The 26,748-nt window shown below is 43.1% G+C and overlaps 1 protein-coding gene across 1 annotated transcript in view; it reads right to left on the bottom strand.

The window, feature by feature from the left end:
• yes1 (YES proto-oncogene 1, Src family tyrosine kinase) overlaps positions 1-21,733 on the bottom strand; it is a 30,807-nt gene extending 9,074 nt beyond the window's left edge. Inside the window, exons 1-7 of the mRNA XM_079220591.1 lie at positions 21,601-21,733; positions 7,502-7,793; positions 6,239-6,338; positions 4,184-4,282; positions 3,121-3,224; positions 2,717-2,866; positions 432-587 (exon numbers count right to left, since the gene is read on the bottom strand). Of these exons, the coding sequence (XP_079076717.1) occupies positions 432-587; positions 2,717-2,866; positions 3,121-3,224; positions 4,184-4,282; positions 6,239-6,338; positions 7,502-7,784 (892 nt within the window). The 5' untranslated portion in view covers positions 7,785-7,793; positions 21,601-21,733. The remainder of the gene's footprint in view (positions 1-431; positions 588-2,716; positions 2,867-3,120; positions 3,225-4,183; positions 4,283-6,238; positions 6,339-7,501; positions 7,794-21,600) is intronic.
• Positions 21,734-26,748: the final 5,015 nt, after the last annotated feature.

A 26,748-nucleotide genomic window follows, 5' to 3' on the forward strand; every position in this document is an offset into this window, starting at 1 on the left:
GCTACACTGAATAATTCTATAAACTAACTCAGTCGATATACATTTACTGCTTTAGTTTGACATTAAATTTACATTTACATATGAATAATATACAACGGATGCTTTGTCTCTGTTTGTAAGCCACATTTCTCCTCTCTCTCTCCACAACAATATTTTCAATGCACACAAAAATAGTTATTATATATTAATGAAATCACTAACTAAAAATAAGATTCAAAAACATATTTCTGATGCAGAAACAACTATTTCTGGTTTTACAAGTAGATAGATGTTAAATAATATAAATGCACAATTTCATGTATTTAAAAGGACGATTGATGGGGTTCGGCGTGTGTTCAGCGGCTTCATTCGTCGCCCATAAACCACTTCACAAGACAATATGCATGTGTGTTTTGAAACATATACTGTGTGTAAACGTCATGGTCTCTTACCCATCCAGACTTCTCCGAAGCAGCCCTGGCCAAGTTTGATTTCAAGTCCAAGTGAGTCTCGTGGGATTTCCCAGGCATCTTTCGCTAGTCCCTGAGTCTGAGGCTTCACCGTGGGGCACACAGATGTCAGCCTGTAGCACAGACCGTCCGCGTGTTCTGGACAGGAACAGACAAGTAAAGACACACAGAAACAGAGAGATATTTGAGTTGTAGCTTGTTAGCGATCAGCCTGCTAATTCACCATTTAACTAAAAACACAATCGTAGCAGCAAGCAGAGCCACATTCGGTGGCTGCCTAACAACAATTATACAAATATATTCACTTTGCCACACGACAACACCAACAAACTACAATAAAACCACAATGACGCAAACACACAGAGGTCTTGGCCAATGTTCCCTCAAATTTTTTTCAGCACTGAGGAAAACATTTTTTTTTCTGAGCGCACATTTCAGCACTGTGAGCAATTCGCAACCACGCGATCTGCCGAAAATGACCACAAGAAATGCACAGAAAATACATCAATATGTATACAAGGTTGATATTTATTCAATATCTCTTATAATGGCTAAACTTTGGGAACATTTTAATGATGGTGTTTTACTAGTCAGTTTAGTTGAACTTAAAGGATCTTTGTTGAACTTCAATAAGGGGAGATTATGACAGGTTCACTGGTTATGACTGATAATGATATATATAAAAAATAAAAGTATCAAAGGTGTTTAGTCATTTCTCAGCAGGTACAACATTTAAGTGGAACTGCATTGAAAGAAAAATGCTAATGCAGTGCTTAACAATAATTATAGGCCTATTAAATTGACATGGTGTCATTTTTCCTAAAGGTAGCCTATATAAACAATTTAATAACTTCATATTTAAATATGTCTGAAAGTTTCATCCTACCTGTGTCAGTTTGGACTATTTCATCTAGCCACTCATGTTTGAACGTTAGGCAGACCTTTTTCTGGGGCGCCTGCTCTGCCTTTCTTTTCGCCATGGTAGCCTATAGCTGCTGGAGCAGGGCCCGCCAAGCGGAGCCTAAACAGCGCCGGCCCGAGCTCATGTGGCGCTCTGGGCGAGCTTCACTCCTGGCGCCCGGAGGAGGACAGCGGGGGTGGGGGGTGCTAACGGAGGCAGAGCGCTAGCAGAGGTACAGAGAGCGCATGTCGAGAAACAGGACGCTGATTGGCCAAGAAGACTCGACACGTCACATCAAAGATCTTATTATTGTGGAGATGGCTCACTCCTATCTCAGAAACACTGGCGCAAAAAAGATTTTTAACCCCTGAAAAAAAATTGTTTGTGCGGTCAGAAAAATGTGCGCGGTCTGAAAAATCTATTGCACGTGCGCAGCTTAGAGGGAACACTGGTCTTGGCCCGTCATCTCCTCAGTCATCCCTTGTAGAGTAATCCCTTTTTTTTTTTAAGCGCTTTGTTACAGAAATAATCAAATCATATGGTGATTTCACCATAATGACGTGAACCCTGGTGAACTCAATTTAATTTCAATTTCAGTAAGAAAGCAAAAAGATCAGGAGGTTGTTGAGAGCTCAATGCAGCCGACAGTAGCAGCACTAACCATCTTGTACAAATGTAGCATCCGTATTCTGCACACAGAACATGGAGCTTGTGATATTGAAACCCTGAACAGGTACGACTTCTAAGTTGTTGTTGACTGGAGTCAGAGCTATAAAGAGCACTGCAGTTAGTGTATCACATGAATTATATGGAAGCGTACAGGGCAGGGTCAACAACGCACAACCTAAAATCAAGTGCCACATAACAAACATCTTCTTGTTTATGGATTCTGCTTCTGGGAATTTAAATGTATTCTTGTAAAACCATCCAGATGCTTTCTGGTGACAGTGTGCCTTTTTTATTTATTTTTCAAGGCGCAGCTGCCTCCCTGTCAATATTGAGGAGATTACAGCAGGCTTAAGACGTTTTTATATTCATGCCTCTTTTGGCTTAAGTCTCACATGGTTTCGCTTTTTTTGGGGGGACATTGTCGTGATTGCTGAGCTGAGACCGTGTCAGAGAAAGCACGGCCTCAGAATCCCTCACAGAGAATCATATTCAATACATATCCCAGCTGATCTGCAGCTGAATTATGCATCGTCTGCTGAAAGCACTGAATTCATTGTCTGAAATACTTTGTATTGCAAAAAACACAATATGTATAAATGTGAAAACAGACTCCATGAGTCTCGAAAGGAAAAAAAAAGCAACTGTCCCGTTGTAAACAACACTTTGTCTAAATAGACTGAGAAGGACGGCTGCATACCTGTGTAGTGTTTCACCAGCTTCTGTAAGGCCTCAAACTGGGCGCGAGTGGTGATGTAATAACCACCGTTGTCCAGCTTTCGGATCTTGTAGTGTTTGACGTTGTCTCCCTTCACCTCATCCCAGTCCCGGATAGACAGCGAGTAGGCACCTTTAAGACACACGGAAAGAAAGTTAGATTGTGCTTCTTAGGAGCAGAAAGCTTCTCCAGGCACATCCAGCTTTTATTCCACATAACAGGTACATATAAAACACATTTTACTTCTTACTTACATTATAAATCATAAACAGCTGCAATATAAGCTTGCACAAGCATAAATAAGGGAAGCTTTCACTACTTGCCTTATACATCTAGGCTGCAGCAATATAATTACAGTCGTGCTTTCAAGAAGGAAATCCTCTTACCTTTGGTCGTCTCACTCTCTCTTGCCAAGAAAGTGCCCCGCTGGTTCCCTGGAAGCAATAAGAGCCGCTCAGCGTCTTTGCGGCCCATTTTACCAAAGTACCATCTGCACGAAGAGAGGCAGTCAGATAGTGAGACACGCGAGGAGCTTTAAAAGTGATGTACAGCACAACTAGGGTTTTCTTATTCTTGTTAGATGAATATGGCACGAGATGTTTTATATGAATCTTATAAATCCCGTCTGTAAAATCGCCATGTTCAACATCAAAAGGAGATGAACAGGAAAATAAAAAGGTATTTGATGTTATTCAGTGAGCATATAACGTTATGTTTATATGGTTCATTTGTGGTGACCTTCAAAGTCTGACTGAGGCTGAAATAGCTTAGATCTAATTTAACTCAAAATAATTTAAACCATACAACTATAATTATAGCTTATTATTAACTTTGATCTGAGCAATATGCTCTTTAGCTTTGTGCCATTACATATACATGGGTGACTATTATAAATAAGTAAAACATTAGCTCACTGCTGTAAACAATCTTAAATGTAGCTTTTCAAATGTTAAAGTGTGGTAAGAGTCTATTTCAAGACATCACCCACATTTCCCCCAGACTAAATTACGAGGGAATCTAAAACCCTGACCTCTATTGATCACTTGCATCGACTCTTTTAGACCGAAAGCAAACTTAACGGGTTTACACAGGCTTCTTTCTTACGAGTAGCTGAAACATCTTGTATTAGTAAAATGGCTGTCAGCCAATGAGAAACCAGGCCAAAACTGCCTAAAAGCAGAGCAGTCACTTCACGTTTCTGTCACACCGGATGAACAACAATGGGAACGTCATCGACTCTCAGCGATGCAGAGATCCATTGTTTCGAGTCTCTGCACGTTGGTACATGGCGGGTTAGTCACAATGCGCGACTGAATCAGGTCCTCTTAATCAAAGGAGGACTAACGGAGCTGGGTGATTAACAGCAGAGGAACGTGAAGGAGAAAGTAAAAGTGAACACTGGAGGATGACGGATATAGAGGGAGTTTGAAAAAGGTAATGAGCTCTTACTCTTCAGCCTGTATGGAGTCGGCTGGAGCCACGTAGTTACTGGGGATGTAACCTTTCTGTCCGGTGTTGATGGAGCGAGCCTCCCACCAGTCGCCTTCCCTGAACACAGAAGAAACATTAGAAATCAGACACTCACAAAAGCTTGAAGAATACAACTGCTCATAAGAATGCAGGCACAAAAAAGGAACAAGGTCACAACACGCGTCATTCAACCGCGTCATCACTCTGTGGTGTCGAACACCGGCGGAGATATTCAGATCCTTTTAAGTAAAAAGTATCATAATGCTAAAACACTCCATGACAAGTACAAGTCCTGCATTCAAAATCCTACCGCAGTAAAAGAATAAAAGTATGACATGATATAAAATATGGCCCTTTTGGGCTGTATGATCTTTATAAGCCTGTCGTGGGTGTTTTAAGGTAAAATGTTAATCCGAAAGTTCTGAGTGACTAACTTACATTTTCTATAAGTCTCAGCTAACTGAGACGTATTAAAAAATGAATTAAAAGTACAATATTTATAGTTTTTACAGTGTTTACAGTTGTCATAACACATTATAATGCATTTAAGTATTATAAACTTTATAGTCGCTGGTTACTCACAAGGACCACTGCAAGGATCATAGTGTATTAGAATTCCCATAGCTATATATTATATAACAATCAATTATGATACATTATAATGTGAATACAAGTTGTGATTGTTGACTAAGTCAAGTAAAGAAATCATTCAATCTAAAATGTCAGTGAGTGACCAGCAATTATAAAGTATTATGGTACTTGACCGTATGAGTCACGATAAAATTCTAATTAATGTTAATGTGATTATTGTTGTAAAGCATTATGGAGATCTATGGATAGATAGAGATATATATATTCAGTCCTATACGCAAATTACAACGCATTATAAGTATGTTTACAATACATTATATTCACGGGCGCCATAGAAAGTGTTACCATTACTTTCCAACAAATGAAGAGAAGTAATTGTGAATTAATTGAAATAAAAATGTTGGTAAATGCCTTCAGATACATGGCGCAGTGGATAAAATAAAATGGCTGACTTTTAAATGTGCTTCATGTACTGTGATGTCGGTTCTACTTCCGCAATTTTTGAATTTTCATAAACACTCGGCGAAAAGGAAAAAATTAAAACCCATATAGAAGGCTAAAGAAACAAAACACTGCATTCATAGGATCCACACATCTGGCCACAGTTATCGGCATCTTTAACAGCAGGAGCTTGAATTCACGGAGGAGGAACCGAGGTGGAGGGAAAATCTGTCTGCTGGCATTTTTGTAAAAACTGAGCAAATCTGTCCTCCTCCCACCTCTTCTGTGAGAGCAGATGGTATTTTCATCACTGCAAATGCATCATGTCATCACGGACAGCGGCTGAAGATGTGATTTGCTGAGTATTTGGAGCTCTGCCCATATTCCCACCTGGGAGGAAGATTATGCTGCTGCAGTCGGTCGTAGGAGTAGAGACGAATATCCCTTTTCATTACTTATTGTTATTACCTAGGATTTAGTTCTAGAAATAAAGTGCATCATATAATTATTGTATAATAGGGATAATGTTACCACAAATAACAATTAGAAAATGAGCAAAAAGGTGTAGAAATAACTGATTCCATAATAACCCAGTGAGTTTGACCTTACATTGCCATTATCAATGCATTGTTGGTGTCTTTGAATACAAATTCTGTAAATGTTGAGAACACAGTCGTCTATTTTATTATGTGCATTGGTTGTATTCTAATAAATGATGGCCGAGCGATATGTTTTACACTCTAACCCAAATATAAAACCCTAAACTAGAGGAATGATTTATGGCGGGAGAAAAGCGATGGCGACTTTAACAGATGGCCCATTAGAGGAAGCCATTAACCCAGACAGATTTCTGCCCCGATATCAGACCTGAATACAATGAGGGATTAACACACACACACACACACACACACACACACACACACACACACACACACACACACACACACACACACACACACACACACACACACACACACACCTTGTAGAAGCAAATGCACTCACGTGTTGTTGATAATCTGGAAGCGGTCCCCTTTTTTGAACGACAGATCATCCGACGTCCTCGCTTCATAGTCGTACAGCGCCACGAAAAATGTGACGCCACCTGAAAGCACGAGAAACTGAGTGTTGGAAAATGAATCACAGATTACTTTAATCCAGTCTCGTTTTATCTTGAAATGTTGCATGACAAACGAAAACACCGCCAACGACATTTGACCTTCAAATGAAGACTGCAACATGTTAATTAGCTTACTTTTAGAGCTAAGGTCTCACCTGATGAACAATTATGATGATTAGTAACACTTTTGGTTTAACATCACACAACAGAAATAATTATATATATATATATATATATATATATATATATATATATATATATATATATATATATATATATATATATATATATATATGGAAAGAGTATATTTGTTTGTAGTCTGAAGTGACTGAGCAGAGAGAGACAACAGGACTCTGAGGAGGAATTAGACCTACAGCAAACCTTCAGGCCAGATTATCCTCCTTGAGAGAGCGAGGCAGGGCCTGAGGGGTCTGTGTGTGTGTGTGTGTGTGTGTGTGTGTGTGTGTGTGTGTGTGTGTGTGTGTGTGTGTGTGTGTGTGTGTGTGTGTGTGTGTGTGGAAACATTCATTGCTGTGTATATTTACTGCATCATTTCCCCAGTCACTCTATGATCCACTTGAAACTGCATGAGATAACTTTTCATGCCACCAGGAGGCATTTAATTGACCAACAAATTCATAATCAAAAAGTCCTTCCGATCATGAGCATTGTTGCAAATGTAAACATGTGCATAACTAAATCTGCACTGCATGGAATAGTTTTCTTTGGCTCCGGCGTCGCCATGCCCGCTGCACTGCCTCCCGTATAAGAGACCTATTTGGGGTTTCTCTTCGGCTGACTCATCTCAAATGTCTCATTTGCATAACATCTGCTGCTCATTATGTCCTGCGCAAAACAAATGTTGAGCAGAGTTTATTCTAAAGTTGTACACTGATTTAGACCCAACGCAAACAGAATGAAAATTCAGAGGAAAATGTTGTGACAATTGCAAATTAGTAGAGTACATTTTCATTTAGTCTTAAAAACAGCTTTTACACCCGTTGCTTCTCTGAACGGGCTTGGGGACTCAAAGTTGGAAGAGAAACTTTCAAAGCCTTTTCTTCTTTAAAATCCCATTATGCAGGTTTCCTTTGATCCTGTTCTCCTGCGTCTCCCACTGAAACCTTAAATCCTGTCCACAAACTGACCTGGGATGACCCCGGGGAAGGGACTGCTCACGGCCACTGAGGTGAAGGAGGAAGAGGCCCCGCCAAACGGCGTCATGATGGAAGACGCCCCACCAAACGGCGTGAGGGCGGCAGCGTGACTGTTGTAGCTGTTGTTGTGTGTCTTCATAGCTGGCGAGTGACCCATCAGGGTGGGGTCGGGTCCGTAGTGGCCCAGGTGGGCGTTGATCGCCGTGGCGTTGGAGTTGTCGGGTCGGTACTTTAGCGCCGGGCCCTTGTCCTCTTTACTCCTGACGCAACCCATCGTCAAAGCCTGCGGGGAGGAGAAGGAAAAAGAAGATTTGATTGAGTTTGATCTTCAAATTACTTCGTCTTGATTTATATTGACGAAGCCGTTAGTGAATTAAATGAGAACACAAGTTCCCAACTGTCAATGAAACCTAAGATCCTCTAAAACCTCTCTGGACGCTGTTAGATACACATTTACGACACCATCTAGAGAAAAGAAAGAAGAAAAAAAAACATGCACTTTATTAATCCCCTTGGGGAAATTCTTCTCTGCATTTGACCCATCGCTGGTTGGGGAGCGGTGGGGCAGCCCTTTGGGGCGCCCGGGGAGAAGCTGCGGGTTGGGTGTCTTGCTCAGGGACACTTTGACATGTGAGCTATGGGGGGACTGGGGATCGAGCCGGGGATCGAGCCGGCTAGCTTGCGGTTTCGGGACGACCACTCATCCCCCTGAGATACAGTCGCCCCCGAAACTACAAACTACGAATGCCGTATTAACTGTATTTTCAATGAATCCCATTAAGTAAGGTGCTATTATACATACTAGGCTGTTTATTTTTTCCCCGGGTGGTCTTGGTATAACTCTCCCATGCAGAAAACAAAGACTGCATGCAAAACGGATGACTTCACAAGTCCGAACAAAAGCATGTCAAGCTAGCAGAGCTAGAGACTAGATCCTGTTGGAGCCTGTGGCCATTTCCTGGGCTCTCCCCAGTGATCACACAATCACTGACACAGATCTGTGAGAGGCAAAAAGCCCTCTGGTGTGTGTGTGTGTGTGTGTGTCAACCAAAGACCAAATAATTTCACATAAACAGAAAGACAAACCTAGAATTAGCGCCTTACAGTTTTATGCCTCCGCCAACAAGTCATGTTGCAGTTAACGTCCATATCTGAATGCATGTCAGTTTAAGAGTGTGTACATGTGTCTGTGTGTTCGTCTGCTCCGTGTCATTCATTTTTCTGTCACCTCTGGCCTCTTTGGCAAGAGGTTCCGTGTGTTATTTCCAAGTGCACACAATGACATGAGCCGTCTCTGCACAACAGAGGGACACTCCAGTTGTCAAGTTATCTCGGTGTTAATGTTTATTCCAGCTTAGCCCAAACTTGAAAATGGCTCGTTCAACACAAACAGGCAAAGGGACAACTCTGTTTCCATTCCAGTGTTTTATTTTTCTTTCACGATGGATTTGGTGGTTGAAACAGTAGGAAATAGGAACCGGAATAGGTTGATAACCTTAAACACAAAAAGGAGTAGGTTAAATTCTACCTTAGAATGACTTTAAACAATAATAATTTAACATCATCAAACTATAGATTTCTTACCAAACAAAGCAATTGCACAGGCAGATCAAATTCAAAGATCAAAATCAACTGAACTGCAAGCAAACAATTGCTTCAAACAATATTTGAAATGATCAGAACTCATACAAGTTGCATCTGTGGTTGAACACCAGCTGCGTTGTGGAGAGGAGCAAAGAGGGCGGCACCAAACATTTTATACCCATGAGGTGTGCGCGGGTGAATTTTGTCCCTCCAGAAACATGGATTGCATTCTGAGTTCCACTCTGGGTTCATTTGGGTTCTGCCCCCTTCAGGCCTGGAGTTCCCAGATGCTCCTTGGTTCAGCGTGCTCAAACTTGTTTTGACGCAGCACCTCCCACTTGACCTCCTGGTTCTTGAACCCAAGGAAGTCACAGCATCTTAGTGTTGGGCAGGTTTGGTTTAAGTTGTCATTTGGTTACATCAGTTTTGCTCTTCAATTGGAAGTAGGACGATGATTTTGAGCAGACTTCATAGATGGGACGGGGTAACTTGGAAAGGATCTGACATGCACATCCCTAACGATGCCCTTCTTGTCAGCGCTGACATTGGTCACTTTGGCGAGCCTATATAGACCCCTCAGGGCATTTTGGTCCGCCAGCCAGACAACATCTCCAACTGCCACATTCCTTTGCATTGTGTGCCACTTGCTCCTCACAAATAGGTTGGGCCCAGCTAATTGACTCCATTTTCTCCAGAATCGGTCGACCTCCGTTTGGATAGCGCTCAATCTTTTGTAGGGGTAGCTTTTAAAGTCAAAGCTTCCAGGATCTCCTCTGGGTCCAGTCCGTCCAAGCAGGAGGGAATTTGGGCTGATGTAGTCTATGCAGTCTTCCCGGCTCTGCACTCTGGCATCAATGGGTCTTTCATTGGCAAGATTGGCAGCCATGAACATGAATGTTTGAAACTCACTCCATGTGAAAACTCTTTCTCCTCCCAGGTTTCGCAAGGCCCGCTTCACAGCACGAACAGCTGCTTCTGCAGCTCCATTCCGGTGAGGCGAGTCTGCTTTGTGGATTTCCCAACTCCATTCTGTTCCATGCTTTGAAGCTTCATTCTCAAGCTCGGATTTTTCCAATTGGCCCAGAAAGTGGTAGAGTTGTTTGAGGGCCTGTCTGGCTCCCACAAAGTTTTTTCCCGGGTCTGACCACAGTTTCTTCGGATGCCCTCTCAGTGCTGTGAATCTCTAGTGTGCCAATAGGAAGCCTTCAGTTGACTGACAACATCTGTGTGCATAGCTCTCGATGCCATGCAGCAGAAGATAATTCCCCACACCTTGAGCTTGACCTTCTTTCTCACCTCATCCTTGACTTCATATGGTTCAAATAAGTCCACTGTTGTGTACTCAAATGGCTTGGCTGGTGTTATCCGCGCCAATGGTAGGTCACTCATGATGTGCTGGCATTTCCTTGCCCGAGCTTTTCTGCATGTCACACAGCTGTCAACAATCTTCTGAGCCAGCCTCCGGCCCTTTATCACCCAGGCTCTGCTTCGCATCCGGAGTAGTGTGCCTGCTATCTCTTCATGGTTCGCATTGTGGGCTTCTTTAGCGAGGAGAGTGGATACCCACGCATCATATGGTACAATTGGTACTGCCGTTTTGTAACTCATTAAAGATTTGGAATCTTCCTCCACAGAGTAAAAGTCCAGTGTCTTCCTCCTTGTATACGACAAGTCTGTTCAGTGTGGTCTCTGGAAAGGTTACACCTTCTTGAGCCGCAAGGAACAGATCCCGGAGTGCATCTTCATACTCTGCAATGGTAAGTGCTGAAGGAATTCCATCCCACTTTGGCTTACAAGAGATTGAGGTCTTCGCCAGTAATGCTTTTCACTTCTTCACAGCTCTCCATACCCAGGCAATGACTCTGGCCAGCTTGGTCAAATTGCTGAACTTCCTGATGTCGAGGATTTTTCCCATTGCAGAACTAGTTGGTGCTCTCTGGGATTGGATCTTGGGTCCTTGTCCATCAGGGCCACCTTTCTGCGCATCTTCCTGGTCGCCTGGTCGTGAACCTGAGTAGTACAGCTCGGATGGGATTGAGGACATCAGGCCCTTTCAGCAGAAGGTCATTCATGCAGAGCCCTTTAAACTTTTGGCTGCTGTTCCACACCAGGCGCACGGGTGTTGTAAGCGAGCGCGGGTTTGGCGCCACCAAGTGGCTGACATACCACACTGGTCCTTCCCAGCTTGCAGTGATGTCTTTGGTGAGTTTATTTGCTGCTCCTCTTTCCACCATCTCATGGACCTGAGCTGTGTATGCCATTCTCCATTCTGGCTCTTTTTTGAGTTGTTTTTCTGTTCGCAAGAAAGTGGCTTCCACTCCACTCCTGTTGTTGGGAAGGGACCTTGGATCTTGAATCCAGGGGTACTTTGTGTCCCAGTGAGGTCCATCACTGTGTTCATCTGTGTTGATGTAGGTTAGGCCTTTCTTTATGATCTCCAGCTCTCTTTCTTCATTCAGAGTCATTTCCTTGCCTCCTGGTTGACAGTTGCCGCACCGGCATCCTCCACACTTTGGCTCGCAGGTTGCTCCTATGCTGTCCCATTTCCACCAGTCCAAGACCTCTTTATCAGCAACTGTGGCTTTGGTTTCACCTTTGAACTCCAGTGCATCAGTGATTTCTTGATACTTCACTGCTGAGGTTCTCATGGATCGTGCAAAGTGTGTCTTAGACGAATGCGCAGTCGTATCCACATCTTCAACGAGATCCGGATGTGCTCCTCCAACTGTCTTTCCTAATGGGCTTTCCCAAAGGACAAGGTCTCCAATCACTTTCAGCCTTTGTGGAGCAAGTCTTCCCTCCCGGTGACTGATGAGCAGCTCAATGTGCTTTGGTCTCTTGAGGTCTTTCAGGTTGGTTTCTGGGAAGAATGTCTTGAGTTGCAGTGGTGTTGGTGAATGCTTTCTTGAACCTTTCTGCCATTTCTGGGGTGAGTTCAGACATCAACTTTCTTTGCTCCTCTGTGAGTGGTTGCTTTCTCCAGGTGGATTTTCCTCCATCAGCTTCCTTCATCTTGAAGTCTCCTCTTGGGCAAAGAAAGAAGTGGTGGTCTGACAAGTTCCCTTTTTTGCAGTCTCTGTTCTTGCACAGGTAAGTGTCTTTACAGTACTCATCTTCTCCGTGACAGACTAAGCATCTCTTGCATGCTCCCAACTCTTCTACAGCATTCAGCTTCTCGCCAGGCTTCAGTTCTTTAAACCGCTTGCAAAAGAAAATCTTCTCCCGATGCTTTTCATCTCCACAGACAATGCATCCTCCTCTCCTTGTGGATCGTGTGGAGGCATACTTCCTGTCCAGGTAAGTAGGTTTTCTTTCAGGCTTTTCACTTACGCCAAGCTGCTCCAGTCTCTCAAGAACTTCCTCTTGGGTTTTCAGAAACGCAAGAAGGCTGTCGAAGTGTGTGTCTGGTGTCACGCCATTTCTTGGGTTGACCATGAATACGAGCCAGTCTCTCTTCAGGTTGTCGGGCAGCTTGCCCTCTATGGATCTGACCACCAGGGGATTTTTTACGGCTCCAGTGTTTCCGAGCTCTGTGAGGTCGCTTAGGGCCTTCTCAATGGTTCGAATCATGTCCATGACTTTTCTCGGCTGGTTTGCTCTTAATACAGGAAATTTCTCCAGATCTTCAATTATCTCCAGGGCAATTGTAGACTTGTTCCCATACCTGATTTCCAGCACTCTAAACATCTCTTCCGCAGTGCTATATGTTGACAGGCGCAGTTCTCTGCAGATTCTCTCCTCGACGCTGTCCAGTAGTTGGAACTTCTTTGCCTCTGAGCCGGTCGGTTCCCCCTGTCTTTGCAGGTTCTCCCAGTCCTTCCTCCATCGATGGAAATTCCTTTTACATCCGTTGAACCTGGGTAGGCTGGTTGGTCTTATTCTCACTACTGATTGTTGAGCTGGCACAGGCAGTGCTCTTCGTCTTCTCTCCTCTTCTTCCATTCTTTGTGCTGTGAGGAATTCTGCTCTCCTTGCTTCAAGGCTGGCGCTTAGAGCTTTCAGCTCCTTCACCCTGTCCTCCAGACTTGCCTTCTGTGACGCTGGAATCCACATCTCCCACTCTGCTAGGCTTGTAGCTGCACCTTGGATTTGCTTCTTCACACTGTCCCACCTTAGCTCATAGCCATCTCTATTCACGGCGGAAACAGGTATCCCCTCAAGTTTTCCACCGGCTGTGCCTGCATCTCTTATTGCCGCTCCGACCTTACTTTCTCCATATCTGGGCCAGAGGTTGTCTTGGACCGTTTATCCTGTGTTTCATCACACTCCTCCAATGCTCTGTCGAGGTCTGACTGCAGGTCTCCGTCGAGCTTTACCTCTTCACCCTCATCGGTCTGAGCTTCAAGGTCAGCCAGTAGGCCAGCCCTGTAGCCATCATTTGTTTCCCCGACGTTCCTTGCCAGTGACATGAGCTCTTTGAACTCCTCTTGTAGTTCGGTCCTCGTCAGGTTTCCTGACGTTCTGCTCAGGTAGTTGGCCTGCTTGGTGAAGGCAGTTCTTGCCTAGGTCCGCTCTTGCTTCAGCTGTTTCACCGTCTTCCCAAGAGCTTCCTTCGCCATTGTTTCCCAGTCAATTCTCCCTTTGCGATGACAGCTTCCCCTTCCTCAGGTCTTTAAATCCCGGGGTCTTCACTGCCACGCTGGATATGAGCTGGTTATCAACTGTCAAGTTATCTCGGTGTTAATGTTTATTCCAGCTTAGCCCAAACTTGAAAATGGCTCGTTCAACACAAACAGGCAAAGGGACAACTCTGTTTCCGTTCCAGTGTTTTATTTTCCTTACACAATGGATTTGGTGGTTGAAACAGTAGGAAATAGGAACCGGAATAGGTTGATAACCTTAAACACAAAAAGGAGTAGGTTAAATTCTACCTTAGAATGACTTTAAACAATAATAATTTAACATCATCAAACTATACATTTCTTACCAAACAAAGCAATTGCACAGGCAGATCAAATTCAAAGATCAAAATCAACTGAACTGCAAGCAAACAATTGCCTCAAACAATATTTGAAATGATCAGAACTCATACCAGTTGCATCTGTGGTTGAACACCAGCTGCGTTGTGGAGAGGAGCAAAGAGGGCGGCTAGGCTAACACCAAACATGTCATACCCATGAGGTGTGCGCTGGTGAATTTTGTCCCTCCAGAAACATGGATTGCATCCTGAGTTCCACTCTGTTTGGGTTCATTTGGGTTCTGCCCCCTTCAGGTCTGGAGTTCCCAGATGCTCCTTGGTTCAGCGTGCTCAAACTTGTTTAGACGCAACACCAGTCCAAGACCGATCCACTGTCAATGACTCATATCCTGGCATTTGTAAAATGTTACGACATAGTTTAAAATGCCGGTCAGCGACAGGTCGCAAACTGGTATTTGTAACAGTAGCAGAGGTGTGTGCTGCGGTCACTCTTGGATGGGGAGGGGACAGCTCTCACATCTCAGTGGCCCACAGTAACATTTTAACTCATCTACTAATTAAATGTGTGTTCTTCAACGGAAGGTGTGAGCTGTTTGAGTTAACGTCAGCTGCTCAGACTGATGGAGAAAGTTACTTCACATCTTAAAGAGGTGAGATGTCCAAAGCAGGCCGCTCTACCCTCTATGAATTGTAAAGCATGTATTGATTGGTCAGTTCTTGATTCTATCAAACTGGAATTAAATCTCCTGGTGATGAAAACAATTGATTGAATCCCTACTGAAAGAATGGCGTCAGCTTGTAAAGGTGACGTCAACTAAACCTTGTGAGGGTCAACAATGTATGGATGTACTTATTTGAGATGAATGGTTTATTGACCTACTCCCATGAACAAACGGCGTGGACTAAACACCAATGCTGAGGCAGCGGAAATAGACAGAAGGGTGAGATGGATGGGTGTAGATGAACAGTTGGTGAGGACAGCATGCGAGGATGGCAGCACTACTTGTTAATGTTGTTTAAAATGCAATGCAACATGTCTGCTTTTTACAATATTGCAATGTAGTTGGTGTAAAATTAGTGTAAAATGACAATAACAATATGTAGTTTTCTACATTCCTATTTTAGTACAATATACATATCAGGAAAGAGCTGAGTGATCTATTAGTCGATTGTCAGAAAATGAATCAGCAACTATTTTTAAGTCATTTGTCATGAACACGTTTCTTTGTTCCAACTGCTCGATTGCTGCTTTTCTTTGTCTGTAATTAACAAACTTTGAAATGTTGGTCAGACAAACCTGAAGAAGTCACTTACAGCTTACAGGAAATCGTAACTGTCCCCTGTTATAGACATTTTACAGAGCTGACAATTAATCAAGGAAATACTCATCTGATGAATCCATAATGAAAATAATTGTCTAGGTCAAGTGCCTTGAACCTCCAAGTCTTAATTCATTGTGCGGTGGACCAAACTAAACAAGTGTCATAGTAGAAGCCACTGACATCAGAGCAGAAGACAACATAAACATGACCGCCACCTTTGACCTCATCCTGTCGCACATGTCAGCCACTACATTTCCAAATGTCCAAAACACTTAGAGTCTGACCCTGAAGTTAATGCCACAGCAAAGGAATGGCTGAGCTGAAAGAAAACAAGGTGTGAGGGCGTCTGTGTAGTTTAAGAGCGTATCGATGATTCAAATCCTCTGCTGGCTCCCTGAAACAAACACTCCAGAGACCGATGGCTAATCCTGATGAATCACAGATTCAGTGTCAGTCTAGGAGCTCACGTTAATACTATGTGGAATATCTGCTTTAATAATTCAAGCAAACTATCTGGATCAACAACTGGAATGATGACTGACTTCAAAACTCTTCTTGTGTGTCTTTTAAAACCTTTTCTCAGGTATCAGTAGTTTCCCTTTCTGTTGAGAAGATTCTTTTGATTAATGTTCCCAAATGCTGTCATGTAACTACGGCTGAATAGTGTATTAAAAAACTCTCCTTTTTCCAAAATGATTTGCAAACCTTTCCCCATCGACGCCATTATGCACCCAGAGAAGTCGTTCCCTAAAATGGCCATGAATAGATAGCAAGCCTGAGCGAGTCCACGGGGTTAGCGCATGATCTGGCGTGTCAAAAGTAGTTCAACGCCCACAAGTGTTACGTGGCTCAAGATATATACAAGACATGGCTGAAAGACAAAATACAGAATTGAACTCGGGATGTCATAGGGATTTATTAAAAACTCAAAATGAACGCCACCAACAGAAAGCAACGAGATGGTATTGTTTTTATAATATAAAAAAACACGTTCCTTGCTGCCACAGAGACCAAACAGTTAAAAGAAATACAACACTTGGGTCCATACCAGAATCCAAAATCACTACGTTTGGAACGTCGTCTACATTTACATCCCTTCCAGCAAACTTCCCGGTGAACAATGGAGGACAAAACATTAACAATTCTGTTTTAACAGAATATTTTCTGCTCTAGCTCAGCTACTGTTCACTACTCAGTCTGTTTATACTCAGCTGGCTACCAATACGATTTTCACTTCACTTGTTTGACTGACTTCAGCAGATGACAGATACTCAACTTTCCTGCAGTTAATACAGACGTGTGAACTACCCACAGACAGTTTCTTCATTCATGACCTCACAGCGGTGCACCGCTGCAGAATGAATATCGAGTAAACACTGGAAGGGATATTTGGCGTTTTGTTTTTGGTCTGGTGGGGCTCCTACCAGCCCAAACAAACTCCGAAAGCAGTCGTTGGGAAAAAAACAAAAACATTTAACTGTATTACCCAGCCTTTGAACCACCCATGAAGAACTGTGCTCCGAGAAGAACAGGAAGGGCCACCTCTCCAGAGACAGCCTTTGGATTCATTCTTTTGTGTATCTCATCTACCTTTTGTTCTAGACGAAGAGAAAGTACCTTGTGGTGCTCCCCCACAGAGCTCAGCACGCTCACAGTCCCCTGAACTATACACATGCTAACACCGAGCAGCACAAATTATAATAAGTGCACAGACACACGGTCCTGATGGTGGTGGAGCCAAAAAGCCAAACATAGTGCTACAATTACATTTTCCAAAAACTGAGAAGTACTTCATTCAGATTTAACAGCCCTCAAATGACATGTCTGAGTCCCGGGAGGGAAAAGCAGTTCATGAAAAAAAAAAAAAAAAAAAAAGAGTGAGGAAATTTAAAGGGAAGAGAGTAATCATTCTTGAGTGACAAATGTCCAAAACTAATGACAGCTCAAATCAAGCTCCCATCAAATCAAAAGGCAGATTATCATATCCCGTCTCAAATGGTTTCCCTAAATGTGAAAGAGACACACACACACACACAAATTGTTTTTTTAGCATTTATTTAAAATTAAACAATGTAAGAAAGTTTGTTATTTTGCACATTTATAAGAATGTAAATGTGTGAGTTTAGATGCAGCAGCTGAGTTCAGATGCTCACAGGTACTTGAGCACAAAAGAGACACTATATTTGGACATTTTAAAACAAGCTGCATCGGGTACAACATGTAATAGAAGGAGATTTATTCACACAACTCCCACACATTTGTGAATAACTTTACTTCCAGGCGTACTGTCCGAGCGCACACAAAAGGCAGTTGTATGTGCTCAAACAAATGCTGGAGCCAGACCTCCTCCAAGGACATGAGACATGCGAGGCTGTGAGCCAGACTGCCAGCGATGCCGTGTCAGATTAAGGAGACACAGGCTGCCGTTTCCCACAGGGCCGATACAACCAGGCCGGAGAGCTGCAGGAGGGAAAGCTTTTGCTGTTGCTCGCATGCAGGCAGCGATCAGGAGAAAACAATACCAGCACGACACGTAACCAGGCCAAACTGTTGACAGTAAATCTGGCATAGGCTCAAAATGTTTTGGCATCGTAGGGCAAACTAAATTAATAATTACCTTACAGTCATTCAAATGGTACCCCAGGGTAGGCAGTTTTATTGTAAAAGGCATACAAAAAATTATCCAGCAGAATTCTAAAACACAGCCCTCATCCTGCAGCTCTCTCCTCTCACCAGACGAACGCCGCAATGTGCTCGCGCTCCATCGTCCTTCATACAGTAACCTGCGCTGTACGAATACTGGTCATTCACTGCAAACAACAAAGCAAGCCACGATATTGGCAAAGCGTTTCCAACATTTTCTCTGACTGAACTACCAGCAGCCTTTTCCGCTTCAACATTCTCTTTGACTGGACTACAAGCAGCATTTTTCGCTTCACAGATAGTGTATGTTCTGAATATGTTATGTTGCTTTGCAGCGCAGGCAGATGTTGCCAATGCTTGAACAACAACCTTTCCTGCAGGATGTCGTAGAACAACCAACACCTTCTCACAGGTCGTCTCTGAAATGGCCTGTGATTGGCTTAAGTCTCCCGTACACGGGCTAGATCTTTGGAGAGGAGGTGCAAAAGTCTACTTCTCTTTCAGATCACTTGACTTAGAATATGACCGAAGTTTATTATGTATTCCTTTCAAAACTATTATGTGAACTTTCAAAACAGATAATGTGACAGTCACACTGGGACTGGCCAGCTGTATGGAGGTCAGAAAGGAGCCTGGACTTTCCATCAAAGCTCTGTGTAAATGGGATATCTTTGCTTGCCATGACGTTTGTGTAATTCATTCATCAAGCATGACACAGCTCTGAACTCACGTTAAACCATTCTGACTAATCAGATAAGATGCAACTCCGGAGTGGACTGGGAGAGGCCCTTCGACCTTTGAGCCACTGCCTTGTGTAACCTATGCAGTCACTTGGAACAAAACTGCACACTCCTACAAAGTGTATATTCAGTAACTACAGTTAAAGATTTTTTGTTTTGTTTTTTTAAAAAGGTATAGTTAGGCTTTAGCAAAATTGAAGATGTGAAACTTCAATACTAGCCTAAACTTGCCAGTGAAGGTCTTCTTTGATCAGATAGTTCTTGTTTTAAGTAAAAATGTTGTCTGTTTTTGACTATTACATATAGGAAAAGTTATTCAATGGTTGTAAAGCTGCACTGGCCTCTTTGGGTTAAAAAGTACAAGCTGGCGTTCAAACTGAAAACATTGGTGTGGGAGTGTTGTATCAATGAATGAATGAGTTTAAAAAGGCGTGTCAGATTCTAAAACATGACAGTGGTTTGTCATACTTACAGGACAATTCTGGAAATTATCACAGGACCAACTATTCCATCTTTCGTTGTATTGCCAGGTTCAACTTTGGTCGGATGACCCTGCAGGGAGGGAGAGCCAATGCAACACAACACAACATCCATTTTTTTTAAATAACGACAACAACCTGGCTCTAACTTCGCTGAAGCACAAGGAGCCGCCATCCTGCAAGGAGCCAATCAAATATGTGGAAGCACACCACATGTTTACCTCACACTCTGAAGAGGAAATAGTCAACGGCATGATATCTTTCCAGAGTTGTAAAAAAAAAAAAGCATCTCACAGCACCCTTGTTTCAAATGCAGCTATTTTCGGTCTTAATGTCCGCCAAGCCTGTTGAACCTCTGACCACATTCAAAATCACAGCTGGGTTTGGTCAGGTGTGGTCCGTTTTAATGCGACCACACCCAGCTGGGATGGAGCGCGGTATCATAGTGCCACGCTACATCCCAGCTAGGCCAGATATGCAGTAGTACTACCATTGCATCTGCAGCAGTATCAAAAGTTCTTCAAATGACACCCAGCCTCGTTTAGAGAGAGACACATGAAAGTAGTCAACATCTTCAATAGTTCTGGTTTCATCCGCCAAAACAAAAACAAAGTCTTTAAATTCAGACTATATGAACCACAGAGAAGCAGCACGCCCCACATTTAGGAAGTTGAAACAACTGAATGTTGGCAAACGACTTAAAGGATTCATTGATCACTATAACGTTGTTTTACGCTGATCCCGTCAGCCCTACAACAAAGGCCGTCATTGCACTTAAGAGACTGCAACGCTGCTGATAAGAGTTTTTCCTCACATGCCTTTGGACAAACAGCAGCGTGTGAAGTCCACAAGCCGAACTTGCTCGTGCTGTGAAGAGACCAATCCAGTGCGTTGAGCCCGAAAGCCAAGTTGACAGACTTGCTCCGTAAACACTGGCCACAATCACCGAGAGACGAGGAGGTACCAGGGGCTGCAAACCCGCTACTGAAGCGTAACTCAGTAATTGCCCTGGCACACTCTCAGAGGCGCAGATCAGCCTTATCTTCAGGGCGGCCTGCCATCTCTGCCAATCACAATGAGTTCAGAGGGCCAGTGGGGGTGATGTGTATGTGTGTGTTTGTGAGGAGGGGTGGGGGGGACTTCCTTCCGAATCCATTCATGCCATTGAGGCCACCTGCTGTGCCCGTCAATGGCGAGAGTGACGCTGGGAGAGAGAAAGAGAGAGAGAGAGAGAGAGAAAGAGAGAGAGAGAAAGGGCCATCTTCAAGCAATAAAATAGAGGAGCTCTTCCTGTCCTCTGCTGCCACATCGTTGACCGACGACATCTGAAACCAGAGGATTCTTCCTATCATGAGAGAGCGAGGCATTTACGAATTTGACGTTTTCTCCATACTGTAAGCTTTTAACATGGTCAAAACTGTAGAGACATGCTGGTTCCACGAGGACACTTGAGGAGAACGCGAGGATCTTTAAATCCTCCAGTTAAACTTAAGTCCCTGAACCCCGGCCAGCACCACCTGTTAGCGCTCCTCACTCCTCTGCCATCCGCCCTCTCCTTTCCAGCTGTGTGTGTGTGTGTGTGTGTGTGTGTGTGTGTGTGTGTGTGTGTGTGTGTGTGCGCGGTAGACAGGACTGTCCAGCCAACCGGGTCTGCACTAACAGAGGGATTACCGTGGAGGAGGATTACTGCGACACTGGAGTATATAAGCACCCACTATCAGGGACAGTGGCTATATGAACACACGGGACACAACACATTACAACAGCTTTCCTGCCCTTTAGATCTCCTTACACACATGCAGTTTAAAATGAATATGCCAATCTAGGTAAGTATAGTTGCACCACCACAATAAAAGCATGCCAGAAGAGGCATCACTTGCAGAAATGTTGTTATTTTTGGAAGGTTAGTTGTAACAGTATGTATGTTTTACAATAAAAAAGGCCTTAAAAGAGCTGAGGCCTGCAGCAGCTGATAGTGGGAGAAGAGATAGAGATTTGGGTGAGGCAGAAAGAAAGCAGTAGGTGGTTACACTTTAGGGGAGGGAAGAAAAAAAAAGCCTCAAACACATTTGAAATGAAGCTACACAAATCACAGAAAGGTGATTTGAATATTGTGTTAAATTCACGACTAAAACGGTGTAAAAGCAGCAATCTAGCATTGTTCTCAGGACAGGTTGGGAGTCTTTTACTCATTGGTGTTCTGCCCTCAAGTAAATAATCCCTCACATTGAGTTTCCGGTTCAGGAATAACAACGAAACCGACTTTTGTATTATTATTTATAACAATGTAACAGAGCCGAGGAAACTCTCCTGCTCTTTATTCTCAACTTTCTCCCAAGTGTCAGAGCACTAACAAGGCCCCGCGCTCTCGCTCACGAGACACACACATACGAGCACTTCTTACCTTGAATGCGACGTTTGCAGTGTTTTACTTCGGCTACATGCGTCCTGTGAGCTTCTTCTTTACTCCACGTTTTTGTTTCACGTCGACAACCCAGAGAAAGAAGCGGCTCCTAACGTGGACTCTCAGTCGTCCGTCCGTCCCATACCGATTAACTACTTCCCCAGCACAAAGTCCTCCGCTGGGCTGCTTTATATTCCTTTAAAAAAACGACGACACGCCGCCAGCTGACGAAAGCTGCTTAATATGGCGGAGTGAGAGCCAAGCAGAGCAGCTATAATATTCACAAATCACCGCCCGCTGATGGGCCAGGGTTGCCCCGAAAGACACACAACAATAGCCTGACTAGTGCCGAGGAACCGACGAGGCCAAAGAAGGATAATGCTGCGTTCAGGGACTCAAATTAACCTCGTACATCCGGGTTTCCCAACTCTTTTTTTTTTTTTAAAGTTTTTTTTGTATTTTTTAAACGTTCAAACCTCTCTTGTGAATAGCCAAAAAGTAAACATTACAAAGGAGGTCTGAACACATACAACTATTTAAAGCCTCAGGATGTATTATCTTGTTAATGTGATTTAATGTAACGTTGATCCCTGTGTAGATAACACATAGGCCTATCACCATGAATAATAATAACAAACCTTTTATGGTTCATGCTGTCCTGTATGAATACATTAAGCTAATAACACTTTTCTTAACTAATGGTTTTGTTTCATAAAATGTCTTAAAATAAAAAAAATGACTGTCAACTGCTAGTTTTGTATGAACAACGGTCAGACACGCAAATATATTACATGTACAATAGTACCTTATAAAACAGGGGAAATCTGTAAATTATCTTATTTACATATTGCATATATAAGAAGGCCATGATGATTTGTTTTATTTAGTTAAAATTATTTTCAAAATATGTGTTATGTCAATGCCTACATTATTAACATGTATACTTTGTAACAAAGCACATAGTGAACAGAAACATCGACCCTTCACATTGTAATTGATGTTTTGAGAAGAAAAACATTTGCCCAAAACAATTCAAAGATACAGCACTTGGCTCCATGCCGGCATGTTCTATTATTTTCGATGACACTTGAACGTATCATCATCTCCTATTGAATGGTTTTCCCTTGTGACCAATATGGCCGACATCCCTGGCTCAGATTGAGGAGAAAATCCACCATCTGGCTTTGTACCAAATATATACAACGATTCTAATTTTTTCATCATTAAACCAAAAAATAGTTAAACAGTAAATTTAGACATAAATAGCAATGTTGTATTGTAACGTTTAACCTTTGAACCTTATTCTCCATGCAGGCATCTGGCACCCAGGTCATATGCAAAGATGAATGGGACTACTTATTACTACTTCTATTAACATTCAATGTAGGCTTGGCTTGCAGTTAGGTTATGTATGATAGCCTATTTAAGTTTATGTCAGTCACATGACATTTCCAAAGGGAAACAGAGTGGGCCTTTGGCAAATGTTACTGCTCTGGAAAGTAATATGATCACAAGGTGTTTGTTTTTTTAAACCATAAAGCTGTTCAAAATTGCATCTCAAACATCTTACGAGCAGAAACTACGAAGACAACACTTGAACACTGCAGGTTAAATAAGTACGAGAGCTTTTTTTGTTGACTTTGAAGTGATTTGCTGACCCCTACTGACTTGGACTGCACTGCGCGCGGGCGGCTCTGCAAGTGTCCTCTGGGAGACGTCTCCAAAGCGGCCCCTGCGGGTAACAAGATGTACTATACACACACGCACACACACGCACACACACACACACACACACACACACACACACACACACACACACACACACACACACACACAGTCAGGTTAAGCTATTTCCTCACATATATGTATTTCTATTTAGAAAAATAAAGATGAATGCTGAAATAAAACGTGATGTGTGCCCGGAGTATATTGCGTCTAATTGGTATCACATAGTGTGACCACACGGTGTACTTCTGGCACACATCAATAATTCGAGTATTTGATATTCTTTGAGTGGTAATATATGGAGAATGTGAGCACTGATGATGATATAAGATAAACTGACTTCCGATCAGAGTGAATCACTACATCACATGGCGACCGAGGCATAACACAGTGAATTGGAGGAACCACACGTACTCTAAACCCAGGTAGTTATATATTCACTGTTACAGTATAAAGCAAAAGTATACGGAGCAGAAAGAGGTAGTTGTCGGACCCTGGAAGGAGCTGGGCCGATGCCACGTGATTATTGGCCGGTCTGCGTTCAGGAGGGCGGGATTTAGCGGAGGGTAATTTGAATAAAAAACCCGTAAGCATGGGCCCACATGACAAAGGGAGATATATATAACAATGTGTATTGTATTTCACTTTGTTTCTTGGTTTTATTTGCTTTCCTTTATGCATTTTTAATCTTCCATACATTTATCACCTGTTCCGGTTTATTAAATCAACACTATGATACAAACTCAGACGTCTAACATGCAAATAAGGGGTCGCACCACTGCTTCTTTTTCATGCGTCAAACCAAAAAAAACTATGCGGAATTATAAACCGTTTGCAGCTAAATTTATGAAACATGAATGCAGTGTAATTCGTAGATATTTAACCCAATAAATAATTTAACCTAATAATTTCCCCTTTGCCAGTCTCACATTTCAACTTTAAAAGATAATGTAATAACGTAGTGGATTCTACATAGAATGCTATAAAGTGCCTATAATCTCAACGAAATATCCGATTACATAAAGGTTATAATAACATTTCAAATATGTGTAAATTAATTCCAAATGAAATACATTGATTGGATGAAGCCTCCATTTGTTCTGCTGAGAAAACACAACAGGTTTTTTCTGTGGTGAACCTCACGACGAGCAAACGTGAAAGTATTGACTCATCTTTCCTCACACGTGTTCACCGGCGATGAAGACTTGAACCTCGCGTGTTTCCCTTCTTGTCCTCAAGATGGCGCCGTTTGCTCAGTAGCTACTGCGCTGCACCCGGCGCTGCTGCTGTAACAGGCCGAGTGTTGGTCTTGCTCCATTCACAACATATTATTTAAGTTATGCTCTTCGTGGGAATCGTGCCAGCCGAAGAAGAACAGGTTGTGGATACCCCCCCCCCCCCCCCCCCCCCTCCAACCTCCGGCGGTGTTGGGCTGTGTTCGTCACATTGCGTCACAGTAAACAAAACGCTGACGTGAATCTCTCTCCTCTTCGGCAAACTCTTTGATTAGTCGGTGAGCTATAGGTCTCATTGAACATAGAGCTCCATCAGAAGGCGCAGTAACCTGAGTGATCACAACGAGGACCCGTACACGTTACATGTGTTACACGTGCAGGCGAGGACCCTTTCAAAGTAAAAGCCTCATAACTTGCGTATATGTCAGGAATATTAATGTAAAGTTCACACTTAACTGCTATTTTATTGGACTGTACTACTAGCAAACAATAAGTAGTATATTAAAGAGAAGCCGCAAGCATAAAGAGGTTCGACTTATTGGCCAAATATTTGCCAAACAAGGCTTCATCAAGGTGGAAAGAATTAGGCCCTATATTCTTGGTAAATTGCTCCATATGTAACAGTGCAGCTACACGCCTTTATCTCCAGTTGTTTTCGTTTGAATGTATCCTTCGGCACATTATAACGATACAGACAATTTCAGAACAATGTTGGGGAAATGAGTGGACCGTTTTCTCAAGCCACGTAGACTGAAAGCTCTGTGAGGCGGCATACTGCGTCACCATGCTTCAAATCAGATTACGTGCCTCGTTTATTTTCAACAATCTAACGCATAAACCGAGGCCTCGGTGCGGCCACTGCACGGCCATTAAAACCACGCTCCACCTGATATCCAGTGGACAATTATTGGAAATTAATAGAATAAGTGACTTTAAATACATAAAGCTGCAATTTGAGACGATTGGTTTCAGCACTGGTCAGCTCCTCACTCCCCCGAGGCCTTGGACTTGGTCAGCGGAAGTCTCCATCAAAACCATCCAGTCACACACAACCACCACCACCAGCAGCAAAGATGATCATTTCCCAGCTCTGTCATACTGATAAAAGCCTAATTGGACGTATTGATGACGCGTGGGGAATAACCCGTCGCGCTGGCGGCGAGGGGGCAAAGTGATTTGTATTGTCCGTCACGTCCTCCCGCGTAAAGTTCATGTGTTGCATTCACAAACATTTCAGTTTTTTATTTAATTTTAAAAGAAGAAAGTTTGGAATCAAACTTCCATCTAAGAATGGAGATGAGGAGGGGAGGGTGACGGATGCATCGATGAGGAAGGAACTGTACTTTTTTTTTTTATTATTCCGGGAGGCAAACTTGATGACGTCTATAGCCTCCTTAATGTGACATACTGGAGGGAGGAGGGGGGGGTGGCGATACATAGATAAAAATCCAAGGCAATCACAGCACAGGACTAAAGTTTAGAGCAGCGGCGTGCTCACGAACGTACACAGCGCACTTTCCCTCCGAGTTGGTGTGCACCTGTGCGACTGGCTTAACTGCGCCTGAAAAGTGAGATCGGCCGCTCTGAGGGGAACATAAAGGGGACGACCGAGGCGCTACAGCCAGGAAAGAAGTGCCGTGAGAAAGAAACCGACTCTCTCTCTCACACTCACACACACACTCACATACTCTCTACCACAGCCGCGCCCGGATCGCATCCTCCAGCAGCGCTCTCCCTGCCTCCCTGCTATAGGTATGTGCTTTATCTGCGGATTGTCTTAACATTGATGGGGGAGCGAGATAAAGTAATGGACATTATTCTTCTTTTTTTTTGCACTGCAAGGAAAGCTGCTGTTTTTTTCTTTTTTTCCCTCATTTTTTTGGGGTATTATTACTTTGACACTGCATGCAAAGGATTTGGTTGCCAATGCCACAGTTAAACTTTTACCAAACGGGATGAATAAAGCAGACAGAAATCTTTGTTTTTGGGGAGGTTTGAGCAAACGGACGCCGTGTCCGTATCCAGTTAATACTCAACCCGCTTACATCCGATCCAGCTTTGTAGTTTGTGATGAGAGAAGTAGCGCAGCATGTGAATCTGACTGAACAAAGAGCCAGCATGTTATTTCTATAGGAGTGACTAACCTGTTTAATCTTACGTCTGTTTGTTTTTTTCATTTTCTAACAGC

This window comes from Taurulus bubalis (assembly GCF_910589615.1).
Source record: "Taurulus bubalis genome assembly, chromosome: 1".
NCBI classification, from domain to species: domain Eukaryota; kingdom Metazoa; phylum Chordata; class Actinopteri; order Perciformes; family Cottidae; genus Taurulus; species Taurulus bubalis.